This window comes from Halteromyces radiatus (assembly GCF_025201355.1).
Source record: "Halteromyces radiatus strain CBS 162.75 chromosome Unknown BX664scaffold_1, whole genome shotgun sequence".
NCBI lineage: Eukaryota > Fungi > Mucoromycota > Mucoromycetes > Mucorales > Cunninghamellaceae > Halteromyces > Halteromyces radiatus.
In genome coordinates this window covers 496,927-520,816 of record NW_026251687.1, presented here as the reverse complement: position 1 = coordinate 520,816, position 23,890 = coordinate 496,927, and the positions used below count along the sequence as shown (strand labels likewise).

At 32.0% G+C, this 23,890-nt stretch overlaps 11 protein-coding genes across 11 annotated transcripts; 7 read left to right on the top strand and 4 right to left on the bottom strand.

The window, feature by feature from the left end:
* Nucleotides 1-118: 118 nt before the first annotated feature.
* BX664DRAFT_319274 (uncharacterized protein) lies at nucleotides 119-2,664 on the bottom strand. The gene is made up of 9 exons (XM_051542908.1): nucleotides 2,529-2,664; nucleotides 2,307-2,424; nucleotides 2,039-2,223; nucleotides 1,761-1,965; nucleotides 1,534-1,689; nucleotides 1,341-1,464; nucleotides 1,126-1,286; nucleotides 911-1,059; nucleotides 119-835 (listed from the first exon to the last, which is right to left on the bottom strand). The coding sequence occupies exons 1-9, from the start codon at nucleotides 2,624-2,626 to the stop codon at nucleotides 388-390; spliced, it is 1,644 nt and encodes a 547-aa protein (XP_051404226.1). The 5' UTR covers nucleotides 2,627-2,664; the 3' UTR covers nucleotides 119-387.
* A 161-nt stretch (nucleotides 2,665-2,825) lies between these two features.
* Nucleotides 2,826-5,445, top strand: BX664DRAFT_354181 (ATP synthase regulation protein NCA2-domain-containing protein). The gene is made up of 8 exons (XM_051547734.1): nucleotides 2,826-3,302; nucleotides 3,375-3,998; nucleotides 4,056-4,438; nucleotides 4,514-4,648; nucleotides 4,716-4,740; nucleotides 4,803-4,919; nucleotides 4,977-5,094; nucleotides 5,154-5,445. The coding sequence occupies exons 1-8, from the start codon at nucleotides 2,873-2,875 to the stop codon at nucleotides 5,392-5,394; spliced, it is 2,073 nt and encodes a 690-aa protein (XP_051404225.1). The 5' UTR covers nucleotides 2,826-2,872; the 3' UTR covers nucleotides 5,395-5,445.
* An 833-nt stretch (nucleotides 5,446-6,278) lies between these two features.
* BX664DRAFT_319262 (transcription elongation factor Elf1 like-domain-containing protein) lies at nucleotides 6,279-7,138 on the bottom strand. The gene is made up of 4 exons (XM_051542907.1): nucleotides 7,033-7,138; nucleotides 6,847-6,953; nucleotides 6,720-6,790; nucleotides 6,279-6,657 (listed from the first exon to the last, which is right to left on the bottom strand). The coding sequence occupies exons 1-4, from the start codon at nucleotides 7,033-7,035 to the stop codon at nucleotides 6,470-6,472; spliced, it is 369 nt and encodes a 122-aa protein (XP_051404224.1). The 5' UTR covers nucleotides 7,036-7,138; the 3' UTR covers nucleotides 6,279-6,469.
* Nucleotides 7,139-7,236: 98 nt separating this feature from the next.
* On the top strand, nucleotides 7,237-8,626 carry BX664DRAFT_319261 (uncharacterized protein). Its single transcript, XM_051542906.1, has 5 exons — nucleotides 7,237-7,535; nucleotides 7,617-7,813; nucleotides 7,872-8,011; nucleotides 8,089-8,269; nucleotides 8,341-8,626. The coding sequence occupies exons 1-5, from the start codon at nucleotides 7,284-7,286 to the stop codon at nucleotides 8,603-8,605; spliced, it is 1,035 nt and encodes a 344-aa protein (XP_051404223.1). The 5' UTR covers nucleotides 7,237-7,283; the 3' UTR covers nucleotides 8,606-8,626.
* Nucleotides 8,627-8,796: 170 nt separating this feature from the next.
* BX664DRAFT_319259 (60S ribosomal protein L16) lies at nucleotides 8,797-9,752 on the top strand (the record flags this gene model as incomplete). The annotated part of the gene is made up of 3 exons (XM_051542905.1): nucleotides 8,797-8,815; nucleotides 8,976-9,114; nucleotides 9,177-9,752. Coding segments are annotated over 3 exons (610 nt in total), but the record flags the coding sequence as incomplete, so codon positions are not given.
* Nucleotides 9,753-9,813: 61 nt separating this feature from the next.
* Nucleotides 9,814-12,313, bottom strand: BX664DRAFT_319258 (uncharacterized protein). The gene is made up of 9 exons (XM_051542904.1): nucleotides 12,212-12,313; nucleotides 12,065-12,161; nucleotides 11,708-11,952; nucleotides 11,137-11,634; nucleotides 10,979-11,070; nucleotides 10,799-10,915; nucleotides 10,632-10,715; nucleotides 10,211-10,570; nucleotides 9,814-10,144 (listed from the first exon to the last, which is right to left on the bottom strand). The coding sequence occupies exons 1-9, from the start codon at nucleotides 12,276-12,278 to the stop codon at nucleotides 10,007-10,009; spliced, it is 1,698 nt and encodes a 565-aa protein (XP_051404221.1). The 5' UTR covers nucleotides 12,279-12,313; the 3' UTR covers nucleotides 9,814-10,006.
* Nucleotides 12,314-13,606: 1,293 nt separating this feature from the next.
* On the bottom strand, nucleotides 13,607-14,981 carry BX664DRAFT_319256 (VelB protein). The gene is made up of 4 exons (XM_051542903.1): nucleotides 14,726-14,981; nucleotides 14,243-14,611; nucleotides 13,976-14,082; nucleotides 13,607-13,917 (listed from the first exon to the last, which is right to left on the bottom strand). Exons 1-4 carry the CDS (start codon nucleotides 14,821-14,823, stop codon nucleotides 13,763-13,765), a joined length of 729 nt encoding a protein of 242 aa, XP_051404220.1. The 5' UTR covers nucleotides 14,824-14,981; the 3' UTR covers nucleotides 13,607-13,762.
* Nucleotides 14,982-18,507: 3,526 nt separating this feature from the next.
* Nucleotides 18,508-19,526, top strand: BX664DRAFT_256498 (Phytochelatin synthase-domain-containing protein; the record flags this gene model as incomplete). The annotated part of the gene is made up of 3 exons (XM_051540463.1): nucleotides 18,508-18,760; nucleotides 18,893-18,957; nucleotides 19,047-19,526. 3 exons carry the CDS (start codon nucleotides 18,508-18,510, stop codon nucleotides 19,524-19,526), a joined length of 798 nt encoding a protein of 265 aa, XP_051404219.1.
* Nucleotides 19,527-20,106: 580 nt separating this feature from the next.
* Nucleotides 20,107-21,321, top strand: BX664DRAFT_354174 (50S ribosomal protein L22). Its single transcript, XM_051547733.1, has 5 exons — nucleotides 20,107-20,223; nucleotides 20,441-20,488; nucleotides 20,560-20,594; nucleotides 20,712-20,945; nucleotides 21,025-21,321. The coding sequence occupies exons 2-5, from the start codon at nucleotides 20,449-20,451 to the stop codon at nucleotides 21,262-21,264; spliced, it is 549 nt and encodes a 182-aa protein (XP_051404218.1). The 5' UTR covers nucleotides 20,107-20,223; nucleotides 20,441-20,448; the 3' UTR covers nucleotides 21,265-21,321.
* A 227-nt stretch (nucleotides 21,322-21,548) lies between these two features.
* Nucleotides 21,549-22,389, top strand: BX664DRAFT_376993 (Rdx family-domain-containing protein; the record flags this gene model as incomplete). Its single annotated transcript, XM_051548749.1, has 5 exons — nucleotides 21,549-21,581; nucleotides 21,660-21,693; nucleotides 21,861-21,962; nucleotides 22,015-22,067; nucleotides 22,155-22,389. The coding sequence occupies 5 exons, from the start codon at nucleotides 21,549-21,551 to the stop codon at nucleotides 22,275-22,277; spliced, it is 345 nt and encodes a 114-aa protein (XP_051404217.1). The 3' UTR covers nucleotides 22,278-22,389.
* A 69-nt stretch (nucleotides 22,390-22,458) lies between these two features.
* Nucleotides 22,459-23,783, top strand: BX664DRAFT_319247 (uncharacterized protein; the record flags this gene model as incomplete). Its single annotated transcript, XM_051542902.1, has 4 exons — nucleotides 22,459-22,920; nucleotides 22,985-23,107; nucleotides 23,140-23,337; nucleotides 23,442-23,783. Coding segments are annotated over 3 exons (735 nt in total), but the record flags the coding sequence as incomplete, so codon positions are not given.
* Between the last annotated feature and the right edge of the window lie 107 nt (nucleotides 23,784-23,890).

Genomic DNA, 23,890 nt, shown 5'->3' with positions numbered 1-23,890 from the left:
GGCCAAGAATGATGATGATGGAAATGAAAGCATGAAGATCGTTTTAGTGAAGACGGATGTCGTTAATTATATCCTAAAAAAAAAAAAAAAAAAAAAAAAAAAAAAAAAAAAAAAAGGCCAAATATGGACATGTCCTGATCACTTTTCTCAAAAGATCAGCCAACATGATGATGCATAAAAAAGATTCAAACGAGGTTTGACAGAAGCATGTTCAAAATAAGACAATATCAGAAAAATAAAACTTTATTGGTGGTCAAAAAAAAAAAAGAGGGAGATACAATAATAAAAATAAAAACAACTGGAATAAAAATGGCATAGAGATGTAACAACAAAAAAAAATAATGATGATGATGATAACACTAAAAAAAAAATATCATGAAGAATCATTTATGGTTTCAAAGGACGAGAACCAACACCACTGCCAGAATCGTAAACAGCTTGGGCGACCTTGTAAGCCAATTCATCGGTTTCAGCACGAGAAGCAGCTTCAGCATAAACACGTACGGCATCTTCGGTACCAGAAGCACGAACAAACGAGCGACCATTGTTGTATTTAGCGACGATGGCATCAATTTGAGCTTGAAGACCCACAGGTTCTACCACTTGACGTTCAGCATTGGTTGTCTTGAATACAGTACGATCGGCCACCACCACTTTAACCAATCGGTTGGGAAGATCAGTATATGCTTGATCCCATGCATCTAGACTCCATTGACGATTGGTCAAGATGGTTTCCACCAATAGCATATCTGAGATAGCATCACCTACAGTTTGATTGATCAATTCTGTCAAGGCTGAAAGTTGTTGCAATGCACGGTTTTGAGCAGGGGTTTTTCTATAGATTTTGTTCAACATGTTAATACAGTTTTATTTTATATATATATATATATATATTTTTTGGGTAACTTACGCTTCGGTGGTGTTGATTGTGTTCAAAGCAGCAGGACTAAAGAGCACAGTACCATGACCATTGGCTTCAAAGTATACACCAATATCATACTTTTCAGCTTCATGATGCAAATGTTTAACACCGGTGGCAACACAAGATACAGGTACATTCTATTCCAGATATTTTGAATGAGATTTGATTATTATTTTTTTAAAAAAATAAATAAAAGGACTTACCAAGACCTTTTCCAAGTAATGAGTAGAGCTTCCATTGGCATAAGCAGTTTGAACAACGCCTACCTTGATAGAGTCGATACCAGCATCATTCACAAGTTCCATAATGAACATTGCGGCAAGACCAGCAATCTTATCACCATCCAATAATCGGAATACATTATCTATAAAAAAAGTGTTTATGAATACAAGATTATTATTATTATTATTATTTTTACCTTTGTCCACATAGTAATAAACAATACGGTCAGCATCACCATCATAAGAACAGAATCGATCTCCAGGAGCAATAGATGCATTAGGAGGAGCACGTTGATTGGTCTTGACAAAATCAGCACCACACTATATCAATACCATAGAATCAATATCTATTTACATACTCAATTTCTTGTTTTTTTTTCATTGACTTACATTCTTGTTTAAAGCACCCTTAGTAGTGGTTTGATCATTAATGATGTTGATGGAAAGGATATCTTCAGGGATATGTTGAACAAGTTCACGTAATTTGAGAGCACCAACACCATTGGCACAATCCACAGACAGAGGAGATAAGCGAGCATATCCTTTCTAAGAAACGGAGAAGATCAAATATGAGTCATTTGTTTATATTTATCTATTTGTTTGTTTATTAAACTTACCACAGCAGTCTTGTACGCATTGGATAATTTCTTGTAATAACCTTCAGCTGAAGGTTCACCATAAGCATCACCAGTACCAGCAGTGTTCAAACAACGAACAAGATAATGGAGCATAGGAGTGGTTAATACCCCATAACTCTTAGCTTGAGCACCAGCAGCTTCAAGACCACTTTCAAGATATTTGACAAGTTCAGGACAGCTAGGTCTAATAAAATAAAATATAAAAATGAATCAATACACTGATATTTTTTTTATGCAAATTCTTTCGATATTCTTACCTAGTATCATAAGCATAGATCACAGATGCAGGAATTTCAACGTTGATCTTTTGAGTAGCAATGATTTCGTTGACAGCATGTACCAAACTATCCCCATCCTTGGCGTTGGCCATCTTGGTAGCATAACCTTCCCAGGATTGTTCCAACATTTCACCACGAGGATCCACAAGTTTAACACCATTATCCTAATAAAAAATAAATAAATAAATAAAAATCAAATCATCATCATCGTACTTGATATTTTTTTTTTTTTTGGCATTCTTCTTACCTCTTCAGGATTGTGAGAGGCAGTTATCATCACACCAATGGTAGCACCATTCAACTTTTTAGAACGTAAAGTGGCCAAGATACCAACAATATACATAACAGAGTCAAGAACTTCAGCTCTAATATATAAACAAAAGACAAAGAAAGTAATATGATAAGTATAACAAATAATATACATATGAGTAAATGACGTGTCTATTCTTCTTTTTATCGTGATACTTACTTTGACCGGAAGCCAGCAGTACCATAAGCATAGACAAAGTCTTCATATTTGTGAGCAACATAGTTGTTATTAAGAGTATCCAAAGTGAAAGTAGACATGATGATAATATTATGTGCGATAACAAAAAAAAAAAAAAAAAAGTAGTAACAGGAAGGAAAAGTGAGGAACGAGACCAAAGCAAATAATTTTTATAACGTGGTCTTTTTTGAATTCCCGCTGTCTATTTTTTTTTTCCAGGTATTCTCACTATTTTTAGGTTTTTTTTTTTTTTTTTGTTTCTCTTTTTTTTTTTTTTTTCCTTTTCCCCTTCCACGAGATTGACATTTGTCCTTTATATAAATAGAATGACGACATATGCTATTGAAGAAGTCCAACGACTGAATGGCAGTCTTTTGGAACTACAACGTGAACATCTATGTAGTGTCAGTCACCTTACGACATTAGAAAATACTACTTTGACACCAAAACAGGCTTGGCAAACCCAGAATAACACTGACTTCCTACTAGCGGCTATTCAAGCTTTAGACGCGTCTTTATCTGGAGTTCCTCGGATGGATGATATTAGGACTTATCTGACTTGGTATGCAACATTCAACAACAGCACAACAGACGATAATACTTTAGATTGGTTATTTGTCACCAAGTGCACACTTGCCGTTTATGGTCATACTATATCCTCCATTCTTCATTCTACTTTACCAATTTCTGAATCTTTGACTTATTGGGATAATATACAAGGAAATGTTTGGTATGAAGCTTATTATGGTATTCAAAGTAAGTTCACCTTTCCCTTTTTTTTTTTTTTTTTTTTTTTTTTTTTGCTTATTATTTTTATTTTACTTGTAGCTGCTCCTGGAAGGTTATATTCTTTGGTTATGAACACACGACAAGCTCTATTAGATACGTCTATTACCTCAGACGTCACCACATCAAGTATCAAAAATGTCTTAACCTCATCGGATCATATTCTTGGTAGTCTTTTCCCTATGGCGTTAAGAGATGCCAACAAGAACAGAATCAAGCAACGTCAACACTCATTCTCTCGATATCATGGTCATCCTGGCAAATCATTGGCTCGTGTGTTTCGAAAACTTTACAGTGCACCTTTACCTCTTGCTTTAATCCGTGACGAAATTCAACAAAAGAGAATAGCCTTACGTACTTTCCGCACACAACAAGCCTCCATACTTGGATTATTGATCAAAATGGCACCTGATTTCGGTAGTGTTTTGGACAATCGGAATGTGAGTAATGATGGTTTTTTGGTCCAAACTGATCAACAATCTCAACTGGTATCCCTTCATTATGTGGCTCGTGGTACGACTCAATGTGTAAAGGCCTTGTCATCCTGTCTTCTTGGAAATAACTCTGACGCATCAGCAGCAGCCAATAGAATGGATATTTCACCATCACCATCATCATCATCATCATCTGTAGCATCTTCCGTTATCAATATTCAAGAAACAAGAGGTAAAATGGATGAAATACAAAGTTATAATTTAAACTCATTAATTTATCGATTGATAGATGCGATTGAACAATCTATTCAGAATTTCAGTATGATCAGTATACCTCCACATCAAGTAGCTAAGGATTTGAAACAAGTGATTGACCAACAACCAAAATTGTATGATTTGCAAGTGTGGAAACAAGATTATGGACCACCAACAAGATGGACAAGATATTGGGTTCCTGGATTGGTGATTGTATTTGGAGGCAAGATGACACTTGATTATTTATTTGAACGAAAAGATAATATTATGACATGGACAAAAGAAGGAATACAAACCGTACGTGAATTCTTTGTACATTGGCTTTGGGAACCTACACTTGGTGTATTGGATACCATTCGATTCAAAGATCGACGGATTGGATTATCAAGCAAGGAAGGATTAAAAAGTGATTTACAGGTAAAAAAAAAAAAAAAAAAAAAAAAAAAAAAAATAGTTTGATGGAAAAGACAGATGACTCATTCTATCTATTAGTCATTGGAACGTATGGTGACTCAATTTGCAAGAGATCATTACCATTTGTCTGATGATCAAATCATTCGATTAGCCTCTCAAGTCCGTGATGGTGATGTATCTGTTGTTCTTCGTGCATATGAAAATGAAATCAAGGTATTTTTTTTTTAAAAAAAAAAAGAATACGATGGATGAATCGACTCTAATTCTTATTTTATAATAGAATCCACTTAGAAATGCTATTCGAGGTAAATAATGGAGTATATATACATATGTACTGTTTTCTCATTATATATATATATATATATAGGTGATTTGATTCAAACGTTATTGATCCAAATACAAAAAACTAAGGTGGATGTTGATATTGCCATGCAAGCTTTAGACAAGTTATTGAAATCCAATGAATTGAACTTTGCATTCCTGGGTAAGATGCATGTTGATGTTTATTTGATTACTGAATAATCCTCTTTTTTTTTTTTAGCTGTGGCTCCATCGATGCTTCTTACTTGGGCAACTTTCTCATGGATAAAAAACATGTATCAAAAACGTGGTGGCAATAGAGTACGACAAATCGGACAACCTTTGAAGGATACATTAAGGTAAAAAAAAAAAAAAATTCAATGTAGAAGAAATTAGATGATTTATATTTCTAAAATAGACGGATAGAACGACTTTTTACATTGGATACAAACAAAACGGAATTGTCGTGTGAATCTCAAGGTGTGCTACTTTGTGAATTACTCTTATTGCGCAATTATGCCCAGTATTTACCCACAAGGAATTCGGTACGAGAATTGTTTCTTGAAGATATTCGTGATTTGGAAGCAGTACGACTTGACAAACAACAGAAAAAAGAAACCATCATTAGAATGCATCATTCTTGGCGATTTTTGATATAGTATTATTGTATGATTGAATAAAAATCTTTTTTTTTTTTTATATGCAGAAAAATTATAATATTCTCGGGGGGAAAACATTTTCCGTCAGGGGGTGAAGGATCGGTAAAATCCGATTTGATTTGTATGACAATAAATTATAAACAACATATTTTTTATTATAGACAATGGTATAGAGGGAAATAAGATAAAGTGATCAATAGTATTCTAATATTTCTAATGGGGGATGAGTAGAAGGAGGAGAAAAGATACCTAAAGAAGGACCGATATCATCATGAGAGTTCTTTCTTTGTCGTTTGTTTTGCCTAGAATCGGTATCCATATGTTGGCGTTTGCAAGGAGTAGGGGCAATGGGAGATGGATCATCACAAAAGAACGAAGCATCAAAGGAGGAGGATAAAGAAGAAGAAAGAGGAGTAAAGATATCGTATTCACATCCAAGATAAACATCATCTTGGTCATAATATCCTGAAAACGGACTATAGGGTCGATCACGTAAACTGGGAGCATAAGGTTGTTCAGGGTTCTTTTGTAACAAGGAAACACTTGGTGTGGTTCGTACATTGGAGTGCTTAGTCAACGGAAGTGTAGTATGCAGTTGTTCTTGTTGATCAGTAGTGTATCCATATTGCCATAGATCGTAATGTCCCACAATATCAACGGTATAATGAGGTCGCCACATGCTGTATATGTGTTTATGAGGATAAGAAAAAAAAAAGTGAATGTAGACGATGAAAAAAAAAAAAAAAAAAAGAAAAAAAAGAAAAAGAAAAAGAAAAAGAAAAAGAAAATGGGGACCTAACTTTATATAATATATATATATAGTCAAAAAGGAAAAACTTTTTCGCTTGCCGGAACTTCGGTCCAGTCTCGAAACAAAAAGATTGTAACAAACGCGTGAAAATTGTATCAATGATGTTTTTTTTTTTATTTGTAATAGAAGGGATTGATATGTACAAAAGAGAGGTAAAAAAAAATAAAGTAGACAAAGGAGGGAGGGATAAAAGCAATTCGAATAATAATAAAAAAAAAAAAAGTATCTATACTAATCTATTCAGAGTGAAGTTTACTGGAAGTATCAATAATCGTCATCGTCTTCATCATCATAAGGGTCACCCTGATCCACTTGATTTGAATAGGTTGGATTGCCATCATCCCGATCCCGTTCTTGCTCTCTTGCTCTTGCTGCTGCCTGTTTCTTTGATTTGTTTACTTCTTCACAAGCATCAATCCAAGCTGAATAAACATCCACAGGTTCATCTAAATCTGTATCCAATAGTCTAATTAATGTCACTGTTCTTTCTTTCTTTTTTTTATCATCAACTTACAAGTAATAGAACATTGCCATGCGATATCACATACTTTACAATTTAAGTGTCCTACTTTGTTTGCTTGATCCCTATCAAAGTAAATAAAAGTTAAAAAATGTTATCATGATGGATATTTTATACTTACAATTTACATTCAATACTTTTTTCATGGTTACAGAACAAACAATTGAATTGGGTATCCAGCTTGTCCTTCACTTTCTTGACGGCCTTTCTTTTGACTTTTCTTTTACCCTAATATCAACATATAATCAATATTAAAAAAAAAAAAAAAAAGAGTATCCAAGTTGGTTCCCATATTTTTTGACAATACCATTTTTTTTTTTCAATAGAGGATCGTTCTTTTTTTGTATAAAAGAAGTAAGTGAAAAAGAAAAGAAAGAAAGAAAAAAATAATAAGAAATTCAGCGAAACAAACAAAAAATAAAAAATATCCACACAAAAATACATTGAAGACCCGAAGATTTCGGTTTCGAATAGGTTTGTGGGGCATCAAGGAGAAAGAATTGGTCTTTTTTTTTTTTCTTTTCTTTTTTCTTTTTTTTTATTAATAAAACACGCTTAATGTCTATGTCTGATGGAATCGATTTAGATGAAAATACCAAAACCAATAATGATACCAATAATGATGAACATACTTTTGATATTAATATTAAGGATTTAACAGTACAGTTTGAAACCAATATCATTAGTCCACCGATAACACAGCAACATGATTATGCTCATCGACAAGGTGTTTTGAGGTCTTTCCAAGCTCCAGCTATTGGTAATGAAACACAATTACGTATCAACAAAGCATTGGCTTGGCAGCGTATGGTAATGAGAATTAAAAAATAAAGTTGGGTATATTCATTCCAATTTTTCTATTTATTTATTTTTTATTATTTTATTTGATAGCATAGGAATCAACAAACTGAAAAAGCGCGACAAATAGCTTTAGGAGAACTGGATTCGGACGAAGAATTAGAAAATCAATGTAGAGGATCAAAACGAAATCGAGATATGGATGAAGATATAGTGATGGAAGATACCAAATTTAGATGCCTTGATCGACCAAATAAATCCTCAAGCAAGAAAGATTATAGTAAATTTGCGTAAGTATATATATATAGTATCTTTTCAAAGATTGAAATTCTATTTATTTTGGAATAGAAATCAAGTGATGTATGCGGAAACAATGGAAAATATTCCTTCAGATTTATTGACAGATTGGGTGATGATGATTTGTCCTAAGGGGAAACGATGTTTGGTCACTTCTGGAAATGGACAAACTGTAGCAAGAGCAAGAAGTGGTAAATAAAGAAAGACAAAAAAATAATAATAATAAGAATAGATTGTTGATTACCGTTTTTTTTTTTTTTTTTGATAGGACGTATTATTAATCGATTTCAATCAGGATTACCTAATGGATCTATTCAACGTGGACATGGATCATCCTCTAATTATTGTATTTTGGATTGTATTTATGATGCTAGCAAATGGACATTTTATGTATTGGATATGATGTGTTGGAATGGATATGCAATTTATGATTGTGATACGGATTTCAGGTAAAGAACTAAGAAAAAAAAAAAAGAAAAAAAAAAGATGATAATCTCTATTATTATTATTATTTATGCAGACACTTTTGGTTACAAACAAAATTTGATGGTGGTGATACGAATAAGAATCAACTTTATCATTTTCAACCTTTGATTCCTGTGCCAACAACAGAAATAAAGAAAGTAACTCAAGATCCAAAAGTTTACTTGACTCAATATCAAATACCTTATGATGTGGATGGTTTATTATTTTATCATAGACAAACTCAATATATTACAGGTTCTACTCCTTTAGTTTGTTGGTTACCTTTAGATAATTTATCCTTCTTGAATATCCCAATTTGAATAAAAAAAATATTTCAACAATTGAGCGGAACATGAAAGCTAGTAAAATTTTTACTGTTGCTGAAAAGAAAAGGGGAGGCAAGTGGTGGCTTGCGACAAAAAAAATAGAGTGACAGAACTTTTTTTTTTTCTTGTTTTTTCTTTTTCTTGTTTCTTTCTCTTTCCCTCCCTCCCTTTGTAATTCCATCAAACATGTCCACTTTTGAAAAGGTATATAATATTTTTAAATGTATTGTGAATGTCACAAGATGCACCTTCTTCCTTTTTTTTCTTTTTTTTTTTTTGGAAGTGACGAAATGATATTTTTTTTTATTTATTTATTTACGAACAAATAAAAACTAAAACAACATGTTTTTTATTTTTTTATTAGGTTGTTGTCATTGACGGTAAAGGTCATCTTCTCGGTCGTCTTGCTTCTATCATTGCTAAGCAAGCCCTTAATGGTCAAAAGGTGGTTGTGGTCCGTTGTGAAGCCCTCAATGTTTCTGGTGAATTCTTCCGTAACAAGTGTAAGTTCAATATTAGAAGTGACATTATTTATTTATTCACCCTAATTTTTTTTTTTAAATAGTGAAGTACCATGCTTACCTCAATAAGCGTTGTATTGTCAACCCCAACCGTGGTGCCTTCCATTTCCGTGCTCCTTCTCGCATCTTATACAAGGCTATCCGTGGTATGGTTCCTCACAAGACTGCCCGTGGTGCTGCTGCCTTGGATCGTATCAAGTTGTTTGAAGGTGTTCCTCCTCCTTATGACCGTGTCAAGCGTGTTGTTGTGCCTGATGCTCTCCGTGTCTTGAAGCTCAAGCCTGGACGCAAGTACACTACCATTGGTCGTATCTCTCATGAAGTCGGCTGGAAGTACCAAGATGTCGTTGCCAAGCTTGAAGACAAGCGTAAGGCCAAGTCTGCTGCTTACTATCAACGCAAACAAGCTTTGGTTGCTATCCAAAAGAAGGCTGTCGAATCTAAGGCTGATGCTATCAAGGATATTAACTCTTCTCTTGCCACTTTGGGTTATTAGTTCCTCTTCTTTATTTCATTTCATCCCCCTCCCTTTTGACCAACTTCAACCTTTAGTTATTTTACTTTTATTTTTTAAAAAAAAAAAAACTATCTTATTGAATAAAAGCATGTTTTCTCCTTAATTTCATTCTTATTCTTGTTATTCTATTGTTATCAAATAGGCTGAAGATAGAATATATATATGTTGTATGTCTTTTTTTTTTTATATAATTTATTGATCAAATGCAGATATAGATATATATTTTTGGAAAGTTGACTAACAAACAAATCATCATAGATTGGAATAATAAGTAATAAGTAGCAATAATAATAAAAATAAAAATAATAATAGGGTATAAAGAATGAAGATCAATAAAAAAAAAAAATTAAAACTAATTCATGATCGACGAATCTTTTGTTTGACTTTGCTAAGTTGACTATCCACTTCATCAAGCATTTCTTCTAATTGTTCTTTTCGTCGTCTTGAAGTCGGTCCGCCACCTGATAAGGGTATTTTACTATAATCAGATTGAAGCTATAACAAAAATAATAATAATAAAAGAAGATTAAGAAGAAGAAAAAAAAAGATATAAATGATTACCTTTTCTTTTTCCTTGGTCAACATCATCAGTTCATCATCCAATGTAGGGGTGGTGACCACTGATAATGAAGGATGACGTCGAGTTGTTGTTGTAGTAGATACTTGTCCATTGATATTAGTGTTATGAATCGATCCTTGAGATCGTGGTTCAACGTTCTTATCATTTTCGTTGTAATGTTGTGCATTCAATTTTGGAGAGGCACTCGGTGTTTCAATAATCATATTCTCGTTCATATGTTGTTGTTGTTGTTGTAGAGATGTTTGAGTATTGGTTGGTTTGCGATTGACTGATTCTTGTACAAGTTGATTGAGTCTTGACGATAATGTATTGATTTCTTCGTTTGCAAGATTTAATTCATTCTATTTCAAATCAATCCATCAGTATCTATATTTCTTGTCACTTTTTTTTTTTATCAAATACCTTTAATTGGAGGATAACTTGATCCTTGCGTTTCAAAGCTGATTTCAATTCTTCTTGTTCTAACGATACTTCATCCTTGATATTCTACAAAAAAAAAAAAAAAAAAAAAAAAAAAAAAAAAAGGAATGTTAATATAATGTTTTGTTCTTTTATTTCGTTTCACTTGCCTGAATTTCGATCTTCCATTGGTCCACTTCCATACTACGTTCTCTAGCGTTATCGGTACTTGTCTTGAGTTTTTCCAGTAATACATTTAGATCTTCTTCTTTTGATAGGGCCTTTGACTATATTAAGAAAAGAAGATAATGAATAAAAAAAAATCGACAAAACTTAAATAATATTACTACCTTTTCTTCTTCGTATTTTTGTAATAATGATTCTTTTTCTTCTAATAATTCGTCCACGGTCAGACTAAAGTAATCCAAATCCCGAGTAATGGCTAAAAAAAAAAAAAAGAATACTAAGATAAATGCATTCTATTATATATATATATATATATATATACCTTCTTTTTGTCCTTGTAACACGCGATTGATGGATTGTTCGGTTTGTAAAGCTTCTTGTAATTGTTGAATAAGTTCATCCTTTTTATCTGATGATAAATCAGTATTGTTAGAAGGTATAGGAGGACGATGAGGTATACGTGACGTGGTGGAATCTTTTCTCAATGAAGATGTCGATGACGAAGCAGATGGTGTTGAAGAACGAGCTGATCCAGGTGTACTAGAGGGTTGACGAAGTCTACTTTTGCTGGGTTCCTTATTGATTGTACTTTGAATTGGAGAGGATGTGGTCAGAGAGTCAGCCTGGCTAGATTTCTTTTTCAAACTTGATACACTTTTTGGTTTCATTAATTTGGAGGGTGTCATATTGGATCGTTGTGTTGTTGCGGAAGAAGGAATAGGTTGATTAGCTGTACTACGTGAATTTGATTCGACTGTCATACAATCAGGTTGTTCGTCAGTACGAGCTTCATTATGAGTGATGACATCAAAGGCAAGTTCTATATTTTATTTTTCAAAAAAAGAAAAAAAAATTAAATAAATCACGAGTACATTCACTTTTTGTTTTCTTACCATCGTGTTGTTTACCAAGATCGGGATCCAAGGGCGGGGTGTTTAATTCCACGTGGTTTGTTGGAAGAGTATTTTCATCGTAGTTCAATGTAGAAACAGGAGGTAGACTTGAAGTTTGTGATGATTTGATTTCTGTAGTTGTATTATTTCCATTACTAGGTAATGCTGGTGGATCTTCATTAGTTGTTATTTGTTGTAACCTTCGTAATGAATTTGCACTTTGTTTACGGTTTGACAAAACGCCACTAAAGTAATAATAATAATAATAAAGAGAGAGAGAGAAATATGAGATATAGCATAATACTTAAGTGAACTTTTCTCTTTTTCTAATTCTCCTTTTTCTATTATTTATCCTACCTAAATCGTTTGCTTTTAATAGACTTATCGTCGTCATTATTGAGTAAAGCTGTAGTAGTAATAGTTGCATGAGATTGAATGGAAGCTGGACGAGACACTATAAAAGAAATACTATTAAACAAAGTTCAAAAAGGAGATGTTCTTTACCTTGAGAAGAAGATTTTTTTCCCAAACCAAGCTTTTTCCAAAATTTTGAAGAAGTCTTTGTCGACATGACTAGAGAAAAAGAAAAAAAAAAAAATATTTAGAAAAAAAGAAAGAAAAAAAAAGAAAAGAAAAAGAAAAAGAAAAAGAAAATGGGGGTTACAAAAGAAAGAAAGAAAAAAAATCAGGGTAGGATGGCTAACTGGGATTGAAATGTGGTGGTGGTTTGTCTCATACCCATTTAACGCGACAAAAGGGAAAGGAGGCAAAGTCATCATTCTCCTCTTTCTTCTTTTCTACAGGTTTTTCTTGATATTTTTTTATTCATTCTCTCTTTTTTTTTCGTTTATGATCATTTCTTCATATCGTAATATATGATCGTTTTATATATGTTACAATAATAAGGATAAATATATACAATCTATGATCATACCATCTTTTTTTTCTTCTTTTCTACTATATTTGACATGACTGACTGTTTTTTTTTGTTTTTTCATTCTCCTGATTTTAAACTTATAGTAAATTGAATGATGCTAGATTGTTGTTTATCTTTTTTTTTTCTTTTTTTTTTTTTTTTTTTTTTAGAAAAAAAGAAGTTGGAAGAAAAGAAAAAAATAGAAAAGTAGTGTTGCTAAAAGAGGAGAGGGATATCCATAAAAGGAAAATCATAGATCATTCTTGAGGTGGTTTTCAGAATTTCAGGGTCGAAAAAAAAAGTTTCACTTTTTTCTTTATATATTTTTTTTTTTTTTTTTTTTTTACAAAAGGTACCATGGGTAAAAGTGTTTTATCCTATTCATACTAATATGATATTAATACTCTAATAAAAAAAAAAAAGAAATTAGTAGGCAAAAAAGAGAATGATGATTGTCTTCTATAGAAGGTGAGAGAAGGGGAAAAAAGAAGTACCCACCAATCATCATCATCAGGATGGCCTAAATTGGAAATCGACCAGATAGTAAAAGAAGGGCCATTGTTGTTTGTTGGCGCATATTCAAAAAAGGATCTTTTGTTACTCAATATCATAGATCAAATGTTTATTTATTTATTTTTATTCAATAAGGAAAAAAAAAAAGAAGTAAATATAAGTTCATATATTATATATAATAATAATAATAATAAAAATAAAAAAAAGAAACATGTAAAAGGTGATGATGAATGAATAAATAACATTAGATCATTAAGTAAATGGCAGTAAAAAAAAAAAAGGACAATAAGCATGTGTGTGTAATGTAAAATGTATATATATAATAATAATGAGATCATGCGGGGGTTCAATGATCAAAGATAGAAAAAAAAAAAGTGTGAAGACAAAAGGAATGTGCATAAAAATTGATAAATAAACAAAAAGATGATATAAAAAAAAATAGAGTAGATGTATACATGAAATGCTGAAGTAAAAAAAAAAAAAAATAAAAATAAATGGATGATAATAAAGAATATACATAAAAAAAAAGAGATCAAAAGGAGAGACGAAATAAATAGATCAAAACTATGATAAAAAAAATTAAAAAAAAAAAAAACTTTTTGTTTTCTAACTATGCCCAATCTATTTCATTCATCACCATCATCCTCCTCCTCTTCTTCATCAAGATGACTTGTACCAATAGTAGATTGTTTCGTCGACTTTTTTCTTTTTGCTTGAGTATCTTTTCGAATAGGAATCTTAATACCTTGTTTTGCAAAACATTGAGATAATGGAGTAGACTCTAACAAAATAAAGGAGTCAATCATAAAGAAAGGAGATAACAAAAATATATCACTTACTGACAACACCAGGGAATTTCTTTGCTGTATAAACTGTAAATAGATCTGTAAATACCCTTGTCAAGACATGAGTAGATGTACTGGTATTGACAGTGGTTCCGCAGGGTCTAATAAAAAAAAAAAAAAGTGTAAGAATAAGGTTTGACATAAAGTGATGATTAAAGTCGGCGATACAATTCCCGCTGTATGGGCTCCCAATAAAAAAAGAGACCATAATACAGTAAGAAGTTTGTAAATCCGATTGACCCCAACTTATTCCTCACTTACGAACCAACATTAATCAAAGAAAAAGCCAATTTGAATTTGCCTTCAGTACGGAAACTAATATCTTGAAAGACAAAAAAAATACCAAGATTCCCATCAAGATCATATAATTTAGCTGCTGATGCGACTGATGATCCAACAAGGTTACGCATTTGTAAAGTTTTGGTGATTTCTTCGTTAGATGATGAAAGTGGAATAGTTGAAGGTGATAATGATGATGATGCTGATGTTGTTGATGATGATGATGGTAATAATAACTGTTGCTGTTGTTGTTGAGGTGAGGAAAAAGAATGATAAACAAGATTGGCTTCAGTGGTACCATCTTCATGCCAACTATCACATAAAACAATGAAGAAGGAAACATCTATAGTTCTAACAAAAAAAAAAAAAAAAGGAATCAATCAAATAAGATCATTGTCTGTGTTCCTATTTGTTTATTTTTTTTTTATACATTTTTGTTTATTTTTTTTTTTTTTTTTTACTTACTCTGGTTTGACTATTTGTCCATCTTTTGTTCTTGTTACTAGTTGTAAGATAGGCGGAGGTGATATAGGTCGTCGGTCTTTGTCCCCAAATCCGCACATTCTTGCACGATAAGGTTGTTGAACTACTATCAGCTCATAAATTCGTTCCTGTGATAAATGATCCCAAGCGATAGGTGCTAATGAAGAAGAAGATGATGATGATAAAGAAGATGCTGCTGTATGTAATGGTAAAGGTCCAGAAGTAGTATTGGTAGTGGATGATGTTGAGGGTAAATTGGTGGCATAAGGAAAAGGATCGGAAGCATGATGATGATGATGATGGTGATGATGATGATTATGTTGTTGTTGGTGAAGTGGTAATGGTTGATGGCGTTGCTGTTGTTGTTGTCGATGACTTGCTAAAGTAATCAATTCTCTAAATACGTCTTCTTGTTGGCGTGCATAATCAGAGGGTGCCGGTAAAGGTGTTATGGCTGGATCGTTTAACATTGAATTATCATATGTGAATTCAGGATACGTTTGATCATGCATTAAAACGAAAGGTGGATAAGATGTTTGCTGTTGTTGTTGTTGTTGTTGTTGCATAGTCTCTTGTGTAGTAACAGGTAATGTTGAAAAATTCGTTTGATTAATTGGATCAGAATGATGTTGATGATGATTTTTACTTTCTTCTTCTGGTGATTGTTGTTGTTGTTGTTGTTGTTGATGATGATGTCTTTGACCATAAGTATCAAATGATTCTTCTTGTTCTTGCTGTGAAGATTGTTGATTTTCATTCGATAAGTAACCCCCTTGATAATAGGGTAACATGTCAATAAAAAAAATAAATGAAAGGAAGGATTAAAAAAAAAAAAAAGAAAGAAGAAAAAAAAAAGAAGAATGGAATGATTATCCTCTTTTTATGGTACAGCAAACTAGAAGTGGAGTAACGAAAAAAAAAAAAAAGAAAAAAAGGGAGGGAATAACAAGAAAAAGAGAAAAAGTATTGACGGGGTGGAAATAATGTGATAAATAGGAAGTGTGTCCGCGTGTGTTACTATAAAGACCCAAAAAACCAAAAAAGACCAAAAAAAAAAAAAAAAAAAAAAAAAAAAAAAAGGAAAAGAGAAAGAAAGATAAAAAAGTATGAATGTCGTTTTTTAATAATAGTTTTTTTTTTCCTGGAGCGAAAAGTTCTCAAATTGATACTGGATAGGACTTTGAATTTGTTGTCTGCAAGCTCGAGAACTCTTTAATATAGTATATATACTTTTTCGTGTGTGTATATGTTGGTTTATATGAATATATATAATATAAAAAAAAAAATATAATATATTTTCTTTTTTTTAGTTTCTCCCCTTTGAATTTTATCCGAATGATTTTTTTTTTCGTTCCAATAATCCGGCGAACAGACTCGTGCGTTTGAATTCGTCATCTTGACTTCATTTCATTGGATTTTTTTTTTTTTTTTTGTCCTGATATCCCTTAAATCCAAGATTATCGTCGTCAATCATCAACATCATCATCATAGTATGGTGGGGATTCACATCGGGAGTTAAAAGCCATTCCCGTTTTCTTTTTTTATCTAGTAAAACTCGGCGATCCAAATAAATGAAACATAGAGTGGGATTCCTCTTTTTTTTTTTTCATTCATCTTTTGGAGGATCATCCCCTTTTTCCGTTAAGTTCAATATAACAACTTCATGACAGTCATTATCTCCCCTGACTTATTAACTTAAAAAAAAAAGAAATAATCCCTTAACTCATCCCAAAAAAAAAAAATATAATAAAATAAAAATAAAAATGAATACTATGAGATATTGTTACACACAACACTTTCCCTCCCTGAACCAATAGAATGGAACCAGTATACTTTTCTTGGTCTCTAGTCTTTATAAAATGATGATCAACACTCATCATCACTATCCTTTTTTTTTTTTTAATTTCGTTTATTTACTATAAAGTAAAAATGCTTTATTGAATAACCAAATATAAAGAAAAATATGAGTGTCGATCACCCAAAAAAAAAAGAATAAAATATGTAATTATGTATGTATAGATATATAAAAATAACAATAATAATAATAATAACTAACTAACTAATTTTATACTAAAATACATATTCAAATCATCACGAACCATTCCGACCATCACCAATAGTACGAGAAAATCCATTATACCAAAACAAAGATCCAGAGTTTTCTACCATATCCAAGGCTAGATCCATTCCTCGACACGATCCCCAACTTGTTCTATTGCACACAAATGCCAAAAACCGGATTTTGTCTTGTTTTGCCACATCATCATTACCATTCATGTCATTGTTAACATCCTTTTCTTGGGGGGAGAGTGAATCCAATCTTGATAGGATGATATCATCATTGCCACTAGTACTACTGCCAGAAGAGATAGTACTTGCCGAACTTGTGAATCCATCATCATCATCATCATCATCATCATTTGTTTGTCCACCTGATGATTGTTTCTTCGAATAATAAGTCTTATTTTTACTGGGTATAATGGTTGATTTGAGTAATTCAATTCTTTCTTGATAATCAACATAAGATTCCATGTTTGCAAAAGGATCGTGGGTTATGTAGTCATACTTTTTTGACTTACGATATGTTGATGATAACTTGACATCATTAAAGCGTTCTTTTTCTTGTTGTAATGTTGTTGAAGTATGATAAAGTTGTTGAAGTTTACGTTGACGGAAAGGCATGTTAAAAAGTAAAAGTATGTAAAAAAAGTAATGAATATAAAATATATGTACAAAGAGTTTTTATGATTTCAAAAAAAAAAAAAATGGACAGAATGGAATGAGCAAATGTAAATAATGCAAATATATATATATTTATGTATATGTGTATAAAGTTATGTTATTTCAAAGAATCATGACATATAATAAGACAATAATAATAATAATAATAATAATAATAATAAAAAAGAAGTGGTAAAGAAAAAAAAAGAAGAAGAAAAAGATAAAAAAAAAAAAGAAGAAAAAGATAAAAAAAAAAAAAATAAAGCACCTTTATCCGCAGTAAAATCGATATATTCACTTGCCGCGGGAAAACTAAAAATACATATATAGTAATCGCTAGGGCATGTATTTTAGTCGTACAAAAATTTGAGTGATCTCATTTTACTCAGTAGAAACAGACAATAAAAAAAAAAAAAAAAAAGAAGGTTTTAAGGTATAAATGAAGTCTCTTCAACATTTACCAATTATTTCAATTTAAACCTTTTCTTTTCATTTATTTTTGAAATCAACATCATCATCAGATACTATTCAAACTTTATCCACAATCACATTCTCTTTCTGTAGTATCACTCGAAAAAAAAAAAAAATTACCTTTACTTACCGACAAAAATAATCCAAGTAACAAAAGAAATTATCAGGAAAAGTCAACTGATTTATTTAATTTTTTTTTTTTATTTATTTACTCTTTTATGACGCCCATTTCTTTGAATGTCATTCAGATTTATAAATAAACAGTGAATCACATGTTCTAGCAGAAAAGGACCCACGCTTTTTTTTTTCTAACCTAAAAATGATAACAAATTGTGAATAAATCTGATAAACATCGTAACCCTATCTGATAAAAGATTGTCATCATGATTGGATAACGGAGTTGAAAAGATTTTTCTCATCATCAAAAAAAAAAAATATTTATCAGATGGAGGGTTGCCTTTTTTTTTCTTTTCTTTCTATTTTTTTTTTCTCATTCATTGTTTTTTTTTATCGTCATCATGATACCTGTCCATTCCAGTTTGAAACGTATGATATCAAGTTTCCCTCGGTATATGACTACTACAGTCTCTCATAGACCTAATTGGTATAAACAATCCTTTCCTTCATCTCTTACCATTCCTGTTGGGTCTCATGCTCTCATTCCATCTCTTTCAAGGCGTACACCTACTTTGATACCTTTTACATCATCCGAAGGCAAATCTTTGTTTCGTAGTGCAATGAGTCAAGGACAAACTGAAAGTTTCTTCAAGCTTCTAGGGAACTTTTCTGCTCAATCATCACCCGACTTGGCTGGCATCAGTTCTCGTAAGTTTTTTTTTTTTTTTTTTTTTTTTTTTTTTTTTTTTAGAAAAAAAAAATTCATATAGAATAAAACAAAAAAAAAAGAAATACAGTAAGCTCTAACTGATTTTTTTTTTTTTGTTAATTTTACGATAGTTACCATGGCGTTGAATGCACTAGAAATCGATCCCAAAACTATCTGGAAAGGAAATTGGCGATGGGTAAGAATAATGTTTATATATATATTCGTGGTGTCAGCATTTCTCATCCTTTCTTTCTTTTTTTTTTTTTTTTTTTTTAAAAAAAATAGTATTCTGGTGATCAACTCAAACCTTGTTCACCAAAAGAACATGTAGTAGAACATGGAATTCCTTTTGATGAGTTCATCTGTTTAGCACAACCTCACTGTAATGTAGATTCATTTCGTGTGTCCTTCGCCCCTACAAGCTACGAACAATTTCTACAAACTTTGGAACAAGTTACCTCTGATGCCTCTTCACAAATGATTGTTCATTATTCCCGGTCTGCCTTAGGCCAAAAAGGAAGACAACAAGATGCTCATTATAGTCCTGTTGGTGCTCATAATGCTTCTAGGCAGCAAACTTTGATTATGGACGTCGATCGGGTACATCATCCAAGTGTATGGGTCAATACCAGGGATCTTTATCATGCCATGTTAAAATCAGATCCTTCCACTGGTCTTCCTCGTGGTTATTTTGTTTTGAAACCTGGTGTCAACTCTAAATATATCAAGTGTCAAGAATGTACAAATCGTGCCTGTCAAGTTTAGATCTATTTATCCCTTCCTTTTGATATCCCCCCTCTCTTTTACCTCCCCCCTTCCCAATATTTTCCTTTCTGTATAATGTTCATTATTCCAATTGTTCTCATTCTGTATTATTTTTCTCACTCTTATTATATATATATATGCAATCCTTTTTTTTTTTTTGAAGCTCCCAATAAAAACCGTATCATCGTCGCTTTTCATTATATGTTATTCAGATCCTCATTATCTTTGTTTCATCTAGAATATCATTGCCATCATAGGTGGTTAGTCGGTCATAATACAAATACAACAGCATTTCGTTTTTATTTTTGAATAATAAAATAAAATCTATTACTGTCATATAAAGTATAAAATAAAGTATGCCTCAAGAAGAAAAAGATCTACATACATGACCGGAATGATAGAGTCCATTATTCAATTCGTTACAAACCAAATATATGCCAAAATAGCCATCATCTATTCTCAAAAGATATATAAAAGAAAAGAGAAAATCAAAAGTAAAAGAGAAATTGAGAAAGAGTCAAAAGCTCCTTTGCATTTTTTATGAGATGATGATTGGTCAGCGACGACCCGGAAGACGGAGCGTGAAATCCTCAGGGCTTGTGGATGATCAGAGTCTCCAGAAGGGCAGATTTCTAAAAATTGGGAACTTTTTTTTTGTAAAGACTCCTCCTCTTTCAACGTCGTATTATTTTCAAAGGTAAGAAAGAAGAAATAAAACAGAGGATGATCCATCCATCATATAAATCAACACAAATCGATTATCAATATCTAACAACAAATGGAATCAATGGATGGATGAATGGATGGATGGATGGATTATCTTTTTTTTAAAAAAAAAGAGAAAAAGAGTGAAGAACTAGATTCATGAACTGACCAATTCTTTTTTTTTTTTTTTTGGGATTAATTATATATAGACTTTACCATGGTCAGATACGCCGCTTCTCCTGCTAACGCTGCCAAGGGTAAATAAAAAATAATAATAATGGAACGTACACGATCGCATTATATTAACGTATATATATATATTCTATAGCTGCCAAGTCTCGAGGCTCTTACCTCCGTGTCCACGTACGTATTTCATAGTTTAATAAAACACGACAATCGATAGGATCATGGAGAAAAGGAAGAGGAGATAAAAAAAAGAAAGATGAGGAAACTCACTCATGTTTATGTTTATACATATAGTTCAAGAACACTCACGAAGTTGCTGCTGCTGTCCAAGGTTTGAAGTTGTCCAAGGCTTACACCTATTTGAGCAATGTGACTGAACACAAGCAAGCCATTCCTTTCCGTCGTTTCAACGGTGGTGTTGGTCGTACTGCTCAAGCCAAGGAATTCGGTACTACTCAAGCTCGCTGGCCCGTCAAGTCTGTCAAGTTCATCACTGACTTGTTGAAGAATGCTGAATCTAACGCTGAAGTAAGTATACAATAAAAAAAAAAAAAAAGAGGTCAATATCCATTTTACTTATATAATTTTTTTTTTTAAAAAAAAATAGGCTAAGGGTTTGGATGTGGATCAACTCTATATTTCCAGTGTTGTTGTCAATCAAGCTCCCAAGCACCGTCGTCGTACTTACCGTGCTCATGGTCGTATCAACCCTTACATGACTACTCCTTCTCACATTGAAGTGATTCTTACTGAAAAGGATGCTGTTGTTCCCAAGGCTAACGACAAGAAGGTTCTCCGTCTCAACGCTCGTCAATTGGCTCGCAATGCTCGTTTGGCTCGTGCTTAAATTTTTTATTGTTTTTTGAAATGAAATAAAAAAAAAAGAAAGTACTGTTTTTTTATGATTTTTGTTCCTTCTTTTTGTTCTATATGATGATAAGTAATAATGAATGAGATTTATATTTTTTTTTGTGATCTTCACTATCAATAGTTAAGGCTATTCTCTTTTCAATGTCAGTCAAAAAAAATGACTCTTCGATAGCCTCTTTTTTTTTTTTTTTTTTTTTTGTTTTCCCTGTTCCACCCCTTCTATCTTTTTTTTATTATTATTATTTCTATCCAATGTCAACCATGATCAATAATAAACCTCAAGTATCTATTGAAGTAAGTATACAAAAAATCTTTTCATTTTTCTTTTTTCCTTTATACAGTTTACCTTTTTTTTTTTTTCTTGTTGATTAGTATTGTCCAAAATGTCGGTGGTTATTAAGAGCCTGTAAGTTTTTCTTTTTTTTTTTTGGGAATGACGTGGTGATGGGAAAATAAGAAGAAAAAAAAAAAAGATAAGTGTGCATAAAAATAAAAATCGCGTGATCTATATAATATGCATGGAACAAATGAACCTGCTGACCTTTTTTTTTTTTTTAATAATGATAATGACAGCATGGTTAAGTCAAGAATTACTTACAACTTTTGAAAATGAACTTGGACAAGTTAGTCTTATTCCTGGTGATACTGGTGTATTTTTAATTAAAGTGAATGATGGTAAAATGATGATGATGATGATGATTAAATAATAATATATATATCTATATAGTTGTGATTTGGGATAGAAAACAGGAACAAGCATTTCCAGAAGCAAAAATATTAGTAAGTTTTTTCAAAAAAAAAAAAAAAAAGTGGAACAAATCAATCATGTGCACATTATGTTTTATGTTTCTAATAATGATTATTTAGAAACAAAAGGTGAGAGATCTTATTGCACCTCAAAAATCTCTTGGTCATTCGGATGTAAAAAAAGACAACAATAATAATCAAACTGGCGACGATCAAATTGCATGCAAGACTTGTCCTCCTTGATGCCCTTGATACACCACTTGACATCTTATTTAAACTTCCGCTTGTCCTTTTTTAGCTTTTTTTTTTTTCTCCCTTCCCACTCTTTTATTTTTTTTTTTTCTCAATAAACACCTCTTTTTTTTTTTATTCTTTTCTTTTCTTTTTCTTTTTCTTCTTCTTTTTTTTTTCTTTTTTGTTTAGCCTATTTGTTAATATATATACTTATAATATGTCTGATCAACCAACTACTACTCCTGAAGTTAAACCTGTACCACCTCTTCCTGAATCTACTGATACTACTGAAGTGAATCCAACTTCTGCTGATACACTTGGTGTTGAAGAACCTACTACTACTACTACTACTGCTACTGCTACAGAAGAAAGTACAACTGCCCCTCCTGCTACTACTGATACTACTACTGCTACTGCTGATACTACTGCTGAAACTACGGATACTACTGGTACTTCTCCTAAACAACATGGTTCTACTCTTTTATCCAATTTTCCAAACTTTTTGAAAAAAACATTTGAAAAGAAACAAGAAACTACTGAAATGGAAGGTGAAACCACTGCCGCTACTGAAACTACTCAAGATACGCCCACCACTCCTCCTGCTAGTCCTGAAAAACGGTTATCTCGTACTCTTATTGATCTCTATCACAAGGTAATATATATTTAAAATTTGATAGAAAATATTAATAATAATAATAATAATATATATCTTATAGACTGTGGGTAAATCTGATGATCATGCAAAAAAGGAAGAACATAATGAAACTACTGCTGCTACTGCTACTACTACTACTACTGATGAACCTGGTAAGTTATATAGAATGATCAATATAGAATATGTTTGGAATAACCTCCTTTTTTTTGTATACAGAACAACATGAAACTGCACAAGCTACTGCTGATGAACCTGCTTCACCTTCAAAGGAGTCTAAGGAGCCTATCATGGATCATTTACGTCGATTCAACAAATTCTTTACCAAAAAATCTACTGAAGGGACTACTGGTGATGATACTGAAGTGACACCTACTACTGACGATGATCATCCGACCGAGCCAACAGATCATGAAGGTAATAAACAAACAAGTATATCCTTTTTTTTTTCTTTACGCCTACAATTACCATTTTTGGAGGAAGGAGAACTCAATTTTTTCTTTTTTTTTTTTTTTATGTAGAAACAACTGAAGATACTAAACCAACCTCACTTTCACGTCGATTTAGTAAATTAGCACAAAACTTGACGACACGTATCAAGGACAAGAAAAAAACACAAGAAGGTAGTGGTGAAGAAACTACTCAAGAACCTATCATTGAACAATCTCCAATCACAACTCCTGAAGCTCCAGTGACCAACAACAATGAAAATATCCTGCCAGTGCACGCTTCTGCATGAATGCTCTCAGTCTCTTCTCCTTTTTTTTCTTTTTTTTTAGTTCTTCTTTTTTACCCTAATTACTTTTTTTTTTTCTCTTTGTCCTATTATTCAACTTATCCCCCCTCCTTTTATCTCCTCTTTTACAACTAGTTTTATTTTTATGATGATGATCATGTTTTGAGTAATATTTGATGAAATAAACTTTTCTTGCTTGCATTCATCTTGATTCTCCTGATATCTCATCTTCAA

What these genes read in the sequence shown, in the direction of transcription:
- BX664DRAFT_319274 (XM_051542908.1), bottom strand. Translation starts at nt 2,626, where the DNA reads ATGTCTACTTTCACTTTGGATACTCTTAATAACAACTATGTTGCTCAC. An exon ending in ATGCGTACAAGACTGCTGTG is followed by an intron (nt 1,690 to 1,760) that starts GTAAGTTTAATA and finishes TCCGTTTCTTAG; the next exon opens with AAAGGATATGCTCGCTTATC. An exon ending in AGGGTGCTTTAAACAAGAAT is followed by an intron (nt 1,465 to 1,533) that starts GTAAGTCAATGA and finishes GTATTGATATAG; the next exon opens with TGTGGTGCTGATTTTGTCAA.
- BX664DRAFT_354181 (XM_051547734.1), top strand. Translation starts at nt 2,873, where the DNA reads ATGACGACATATGCTATTGAAGAAGTCCAACGACTGAATGGCAGTCTT. An exon ending in GATTAAAAAGTGATTTACAG is followed by an intron (nt 4,439 to 4,513) that starts GTAAAAAAAAAA and finishes TCTATCTATTAG; the next exon opens with TCATTGGAACGTATGGTGAC. An exon ending in CCTTTGAAGGATACATTAAG is followed by an intron (nt 5,095 to 5,153) that starts GTAAAAAAAAAA and finishes TTTCTAAAATAG; the next exon opens with ACGGATAGAACGACTTTTTA.
- BX664DRAFT_319262 (XM_051542907.1), bottom strand. An exon ending in AAAAGTATTGAATGTAAATT is followed by an intron (nt 6,791 to 6,846) that starts GTAAGTATAAAA and finishes TTACTTTGATAG; the next exon opens with GGATCAAGCAAACAAAGTAG. An exon ending in ATGGCAATGTTCTATTACTT is followed by an intron (nt 6,658 to 6,719) that starts GTAAGTTGATGA and finishes TATTGGATACAG; the next exon opens with ATTTAGATGAACCTGTGGAT.
- BX664DRAFT_319261 (XM_051542906.1), top strand. Translation starts at nt 7,284, where the DNA reads ATGTCTATGTCTGATGGAATCGATTTAGATGAAAATACCAAAACCAAT. An exon ending in TGTAGCAAGAGCAAGAAGTG is followed by an intron (nt 8,012 to 8,088) that starts GTAAATAAAGAA and finishes TTTTTTTGATAG; the next exon opens with GACGTATTATTAATCGATTT. An exon ending in GATTGTGATACGGATTTCAG is followed by an intron (nt 8,270 to 8,340) that starts GTAAAGAACTAA and finishes TTATTTATGCAG; the next exon opens with ACACTTTTGGTTACAAACAA.
- BX664DRAFT_319258 (XM_051542904.1), bottom strand. Translation starts at nt 12,278, where the DNA reads ATGTCGACAAAGACTTCTTCAAAATTTTGGAAAAAGCTTGGTTTGGGA. An exon ending in ATTAAAAGCAAACGATTTAG is followed by an intron (nt 11,953 to 12,064) that starts GTAGGATAAATA and finishes TTATTACTTTAG; the next exon opens with TGGCGTTTTGTCAAACCGTA. An exon ending in TGACCAAGGAAAAAGAAAAG is followed by an intron (nt 10,145 to 10,210) that starts GTAATCATTTAT and finishes TTTTTGTTATAG; the next exon opens with CTTCAATCTGATTATAGTAA.
- BX664DRAFT_319256 (XM_051542903.1), bottom strand. Translation starts at nt 14,823, where the DNA reads ATGTGCGGATTTGGGGACAAAGACCGACGACCTATATCACCTCCGCCT. An exon ending in GGACAAATAGTCAAACCAGA is followed by an intron (nt 14,612 to 14,725) that starts GTAAGTAAAAAA and finishes TTTTTTTGTTAG; the next exon opens with AACTATAGATGTTTCCTTCT. An exon ending in TCTTTGATTAATGTTGGTTC is followed by an intron (nt 14,083 to 14,242) that starts GTAAGTGAGGAA and finishes TTTTTTTATTAG; the next exon opens with ACCCTGCGGAACCACTGTCA.
- BX664DRAFT_354174 (XM_051547733.1), top strand. Translation starts at nt 20,449, where the DNA reads ATGGTCAGATACGCCGCTTCTCCTGCTAACGCTGCCAAGG. An exon ending in TCCTGCTAACGCTGCCAAGG is followed by an intron (nt 20,489 to 20,559) that starts GTAAATAAAAAA and finishes TATATTCTATAG; the next exon opens with CTGCCAAGTCTCGAGGCTCT. An exon ending in ATGCTGAATCTAACGCTGAA is followed by an intron (nt 20,946 to 21,024) that starts GTAAGTATACAA and finishes AAAAAAAAATAG; the next exon opens with GCTAAGGGTTTGGATGTGGA.